The sequence below is a fragment of the Hippocampus bargibanti genome, linkage group LG19, assembly GCF_051943395.1.
Source record: "Hippocampus bargibanti isolate YZ-2025 linkage group LG19, ASM5194339v1, whole genome shotgun sequence".
NCBI lineage: Eukaryota > Metazoa > Chordata > Actinopteri > Syngnathiformes > Syngnathidae > Hippocampus > Hippocampus bargibanti.
In genome coordinates, this window is record NC_142752.1 from 9,736,786 (window position 1) to 9,742,579 (window position 5,794).

Consider the following 5,794-nt stretch of genomic DNA (forward strand, 5'->3'; position numbering starts at 1 on the left):
AATTATTATTATGATTATTATTATTACTGGTTACAAATTTTTTATGTGAGCATGTATAGTAAGTCATTTTAGCCCCCTGAAAAACGCCATGGATATTAAGTTGTTCTTAGCCCCAAAAACAACGGTGACTGCTCAATGAGGATCACTTGGATCAGGTGTGCCAAATGACCACGCCCCTTAATCAGATTGGCTGTTGTAGCCAGCACGGATCGCTCTTGGTTCTGACTCCACCCCCTACGACCTCAACCCGGAAGTCATACGTTGGTGCAGTTGAAAGCAGGTGTCATGGGGGATTGTCGCTCCCTCTGTTACACTGCTCATTGAGGGCTTCTTGCTCGAATGGATGGTGAGTCAAAGGCTGTGACAAGTTTGCTCCTGCAAGATAAGCAAACAATTTGCTAATTGAAGATGTATCTGGTGCAACTGCCATTTTGTGGGTATGTTTTGCAGGGCCTCGCTGGGTGAGTTGAAGAAAAGGAACTGCTCCACAAATGCAAAATTGAGTGGAACACAGGTGAGAGTCATCTGTTGAGACAATTTGCAGACACGTTTCTCTCCAGTCACTCACACTCCAGTTTATGAGTGAATTGATAAATTGACTAGCATACATATGTTTTTTTGAAATTATTGTTTTCCTTCTCCAGATGTGGATGATGGTCGACTGGCCAACAAGTCAGGTAAGCAAAATGGATAAATGGTAGCATGTGTATTGATTGTGAAAGTGGACAAAATCCCAGATGGCTTTTTTTGTTAAAGGTCTCCTCGCACAACGGTGCCATACTGCATGGAGCTGTTGGCCTGATACACCAGCCAAATTGGTAAGCCTTCCGTTCACTTAAACCAGGGATATGGAAGTCATTACCCATGATGAGTGGGCTTATTTAAGTTTTATTTCAATCAGGTGTTTCGTTTGGGGAAGTGCTACATCTGTGCCATCATCTTCAAGTGCAAGCTGTCCCAGTCTTGATGCCACTGTGCGAATCGCTGTAAGTAACAATTTCCGCCATTCTCAAATTCGTTGTGCAAATTTTGATTTACTTAACACTGAAGACCAATCTGTGATTGAAGCTGTCTTTTCTCTTTCCACAGGCGAAGAGGAACTTGAAGCGGCCTCATCTGCCGTGAGTATGTTTCGAACTCGGGTTGCACAGGTACAAGTCTAGTGCTTGTACCACTACACCAAAGGGGAGGGAGTGTCGTCTTGTCCGGCACTCATATTTGACATCCTCGGCAAAACACTTAGTATATATTTTAAAGTGTTATAAGTTACTCGCTTCGCTCCGTCATTCATTGCTTTTCAACATCCCACATCCTGAACAATGTTCAGGACCACCCGATGCTTCTTCCAGCCGGCCTTCTTGGCTTCTCCCTTCATTCCAGATCCCCCTCTGAGGGGTGGGATCCAGCCGAGGCTCAGGCATCTGAACCGACATATATTCTGTCACCGGGTGGGGATTTGAACCCACACTGCCTGCGCCCAACGCAGGAGAGTGTACCTCTACACTACTGGAGACTGTGTTTTGATTTGTGTTTTGGTCATATTTGATACGAACAACTGTAGTTTACCAGGAAAAAGTAACTAAGTGTTTCAAGATGAATTTTAACAATGTCAATGTGTGAGGCTTGAACCCACTTTCACCGCATCCAATGTCAGTGAGTGTACCGCTACTCCACCAGCGACTGAATGGTTAAGGTCCTTGGTCATATTCGATACCAACAACAGAGATTTCTCAGGAAAAAGTTACTAAGTGTTTCAAGTTGAATTTTCACAAAATCAACGTGTGGGATTTGAACACCCATCCCTTGGATCCAAAAGAGGAAGTATACCATTACACTACCAGTGACTGAACAGCAGTTCTCCTTGGTCATATTTGATACCAAGAACTGATATTGCCCAGGAAAAGTAAGTGTGTTTAAAGTAGAATTTTCACTACGTCAACATGTGGGGTTGGAACCGAGTTCCCCAGCAGCCAACATCAGCAAGTGTACCACCACGCTAGCAGTGACTGCGAACGGCAGCAGTCATTGGTCATATTCCATACCAACAATTGAGGTTTCGCAGGAAAAAGGAACTAAGTGTTACGAATGTACCTTTCATAACCTTAACATGCGGCATTTGAACCTACTTTGCCTCCACCTCACGACAGCAAGTATTCCACTACACCACCTGTGAGCAGGAATGGCATGGCTACTGTGTCATATTATATATCAACAACTGAGGTTTCCCAGGAAAAGTTAACTAAGTGTTTAAAGTTGTGTCTTCATCCAACAATTGGTGGGGTTTGATCCCAGCTGCTTAATGGCAGCATACTGGTTATATATTTTTGGGTGAGCATGGACAGTAAGTCATTTTTACCCCTTCAAAAAATGGCCATGAATAGTAAGTCGCTTTGTGCAGTAAGAAACGACCATATATAATAAGTCGTTTTTAGCCCCTAAAAACCGATCATGTAAAGGCTCAGTGGGAGACTGTTACTGCAACGTGTCAATGAGCTCGATCGATTTATGGGGGTGTCAAAGAAAGTCAAGCGACTCACTGCATAATGAGCCTCACTTGGATCAGGTGTTCCAAATGCAGTGCCAAGTGGCCACGCCCCTAATCAGATTGGCTGCTGGTGCCTGGACAGGAAGCTCCGCCCTCCGCACAACCTTTAACCCGGAAATATTACGTTGCTGCATTTGAAAGCAGGTGTCATGGCGGATTGTCGCTCCCTCTTTAACTGCTCAGCTCGAGGCAGACGTTGAAGGCGTCTTGGTGAAAAATGATGGTGAGTCGAAAGCTGTGACAAGTCTGCTCCTGTCAGGTAACCAAACAATTGGCTAATTGAAAATGCACGTGGCGCAACTGCCATTTTGTGGGTGTGTTTTGCAGCGCCTCGATGGGTGAGATGAAGAGGAGTTGCTCCACAAATGCACAACTGGAACACAGGTGAGTATAATTTGTTGAGTTAACTTCCTGACGTGGCAAATTTCAGATGCTTGTTTTTTCCCTTTGTTTTATTGCACGATGGTGCCGTCTCTCATACTGCATGGAGCTGTTGGCCAGAAGCGCCAGCCCAATTGGTAAGCCTGCTGTTCACTTAAACCAGGGATAGGGAAGTCATTGCCCATGAAGAGTGGGCTCATTTATGTTATTTCTTCAATCAGGTGTTTCGTTTGGGGAACTGCAACGTGGGCGACTGCCATTGTCTTCAAGCGCTGTTGCTGTCTTGTGCGAATCACCGTAAGTAGCAATTTCCGCCATTCCTAAATTTGTTGTCCAAATTTTGATTTACTCAACACTGAAGACCAATCTGTGTTTTCTCTTTCCACAGACGAAGAGGAACGTGAAGTGGCCTCATCTGCCGTGAGTATGTTTCGAACTCGGGTTGCCCAGGTATGAGTCTACTGCTCGTACCACTACACCAAAGGGGAAGGAGTGTCGTCTCGTGCGGCACTCATATTTGACATCCTCGGCAAAACACTTAGTATATATTTTAAAGTGTTATAAGTTACTCGCTTCGCTCCGTCATTCGTTGGTTTTCAACATCCCAGATCCTGAACAATGTTCAGGACCACCCGATGCTTCTTCCAGCCGGCCTTCTTGGCTCCGTTCATGCTAGAACCGCATCTGGGGGTAGGACCCAGCTCACGTTTGACCATCTGAACCGACATTTATTCTGTCACCGGGTGGGGATTCGAACCCACACTGCCTGCACCCAACGCAGGAGAGTGTACCTCTACACTACCGGTGACTGTGACATGTTTTGTATTGTGTTCATATTTGATACCAACAACTGAGGTTTGTCAGGAAAACACTAAGTGTTTCACAGTGTATTTTCACAACATGGATGAGCGGGGTTTGAACCCACGTTGCCTGCGTCCAATGTCAGGCAGTGTACCACTACGCCACCAGACACTGTGAGTGGTACATTTCGTTGGTCATATTCAATACAGACAACAGAGGTTTCGCAGGAAAAAGTAACTAAGTGTTTCAAGTTGCAGTCTTACAATGTCAATGTGAGGGTTTTGAACCCACTTTGCCTGCATCCAATGACTGTGAGTGTACAACTACACTACAAGCAGTAATCCTCTTTGGTCATATTTGATACCAACAAATGGGGATGTTGCAGTGTCTGCTGGGTTTGAGAGACAAAATGTCTGATGCAACCATTTTGTAACACATATCTCTCATACTTTCGACACCATATAAAACCATATAACACCATATAAAACATGCATTTAACCTTCTGTACTTATGTACAGTTTATGATTTTTCTAAGAACCATCAATTGGAAAAGACACACTAATTTTTGTTTTCTTTGCAGGTCGTGATAAACGTTTGAGATGAGCCAAGATGAAAACTAGCTTCTTTTTTTTTAACTGCGGACTAGCTTCTTTTTTTTTTTACTGCGGAGAAGCTTCATGTGCCTTCGTGGAGTCGGCACCGTCCGTTGCCACCAAGAGAAGACCTGCTGACAAAATAACATTTTGCTTGTTTTAGCTGAAATCTTTCAGGGTGACCCACATTAAAATCAAACTGAATGAAAAACCATTGCATACCTCCTGTTTGTGCTCACGCGTGTCCACACCGGGGTCCGAAAAGTGTTTTTTTTTTTTTTTCTTGATTACTTCCAACAAGGATGATTGTCAAAATTGGTGCTGCAAATTGAACATATTCAAAGGTTGAGAGTCTGGCCTCAAATTGCTGTTTTCCTCCTGGATGAAATGATAGGAAGGTAATGACATCGTCAAAATGACTTGAATTAATTATTGCTGACAACATCGGTGTGTGTGCAGGCGAAACTGCCGTTGCAGTGTGCTGGGTTTGAGCACTCTGCAAAAGAAAATGGCTGACGTGAACATTTTGTAACACATTTCTCTGCCATCAAAGCTTTTGAGTGTCTCTCGAGACGTTACATGTAATGTTAAAGTCCATTCGGTGAGATACACAAGACTCGGATTACAGGTGAACAATATAATTATACTTCGCAATCTTTTTAGTTTCAACAAATTTACGTCATTTTAGCAATAAAGCTTGGCTAAGGTTACACACTTGCAGGCAGTACATTTAAACTAGCAGCAGAGGAGGCTATGATATACGTCTGCCTGAACCCCGAAGCATGGACTGCATAAAACTGACACACAAAACGTGCATTAAAAGTTAGTTACGTAGATGCGTTTTAAGAGACATTCTTTATATAATGCATCCAGTGAAAAAGAGGAAAAGTTCAGCACGCCTTACCTTTGCACAACAGGTTGCCACTTTTGCTAGTAGACGCTCATCAGCCGAGGCGGAGACAAACTTCCTTCACTGTGGTCGTCTCTTGCGCATATAAATTATACGAAAGCCTTACTTCGATCTAGAATACCTAAACTAACTTCGCTCACGTGTTCGAAGAACCCCCAAAAATAGGAGCATTGATAAAATACCCAGTAAAAACAATGGCGCGTTTCCTGTTTTGGCCCGGTTTTAACTTCCGGGTCAGGGCTCAGACAAATTGAAAAATAAAATCTTGACATCGTGAATATAGTACCTAGAAAGACAAGAATGTTATAATTTCTCGACCATGATAAAAAAATGAACGAATTATAACGTCTCGTGTATTTTGGTACCTGTATTTCTCAACATAAAGTGATAAAGTTTATTTTATTTTGACTCCCTATCCATTTTAGAGTTATTTTCATTATCCTGTTATTTGTTGTCAAATGTGCCCTGCCGAGCTCATTCAGTTACAGCCCTCCAGCATGTTTGCCGAGGTCAACACATTTTCATTTTTTTCAATGATCGAGAGAGACAAAAAGCCGCTTGTGT

At 43.3% G+C, this 5,794-nt stretch overlaps 1 protein-coding gene and 1 long non-coding RNA gene across 5 annotated transcripts; one reads left to right on the plus strand and one right to left on the minus strand.

Moving 5' to 3' along the window:
• The first annotated feature begins 5 nt into the window (after positions 1-5).
• LOC148883949 (uncharacterized) lies at positions 6-3,654 on the plus strand. 3 transcript variants are annotated; one of them, XM_089021474.1, is made up of 10 exons: positions 6-346; positions 451-514; positions 645-677; positions 757-818; positions 902-986; positions 1,090-1,121; positions 2,564-2,768; positions 2,873-3,063; positions 3,148-3,223; positions 3,315-3,654. In XM_089021474.1, exons 1-7 carry the CDS (start codon positions 165-167, stop codon positions 2,598-2,600), a joined length of 495 nt encoding a protein of 164 aa, XP_088877600.1. In that variant the 5' UTR covers positions 6-164; the 3' UTR covers positions 2,601-2,768; positions 2,873-3,063; positions 3,148-3,223; positions 3,315-3,654. The 3 variants fall into 3 exon arrangements, with proteins under 3 accessions (XP_088877600.1, XP_088877599.1, XP_088877597.1); XM_089021473.1 differs by having other exon boundaries at positions 902-1,121; positions 2,564-2,804; XM_089021471.1 differs by having other exon boundaries at positions 902-1,121.
• Positions 3,655-3,798: 144 nt separating this feature from the next.
• Positions 3,799-5,433, minus strand: LOC148883950 (uncharacterized). Of its 2 annotated transcripts, none has more exons than XR_016118380.1 (3): positions 5,225-5,433; positions 4,543-4,641; positions 3,799-4,454 (listed from the first exon to the last, which is right to left on the minus strand). It is a non-coding gene; the product is annotated as an uncharacterized LOC148883950 (long non-coding RNA). The 2 variants fall into 2 exon arrangements; XR_016118381.1 differs by having other exon boundaries at positions 4,543-4,698.
• Between the last annotated feature and the right edge of the window lie 361 nt (positions 5,434-5,794).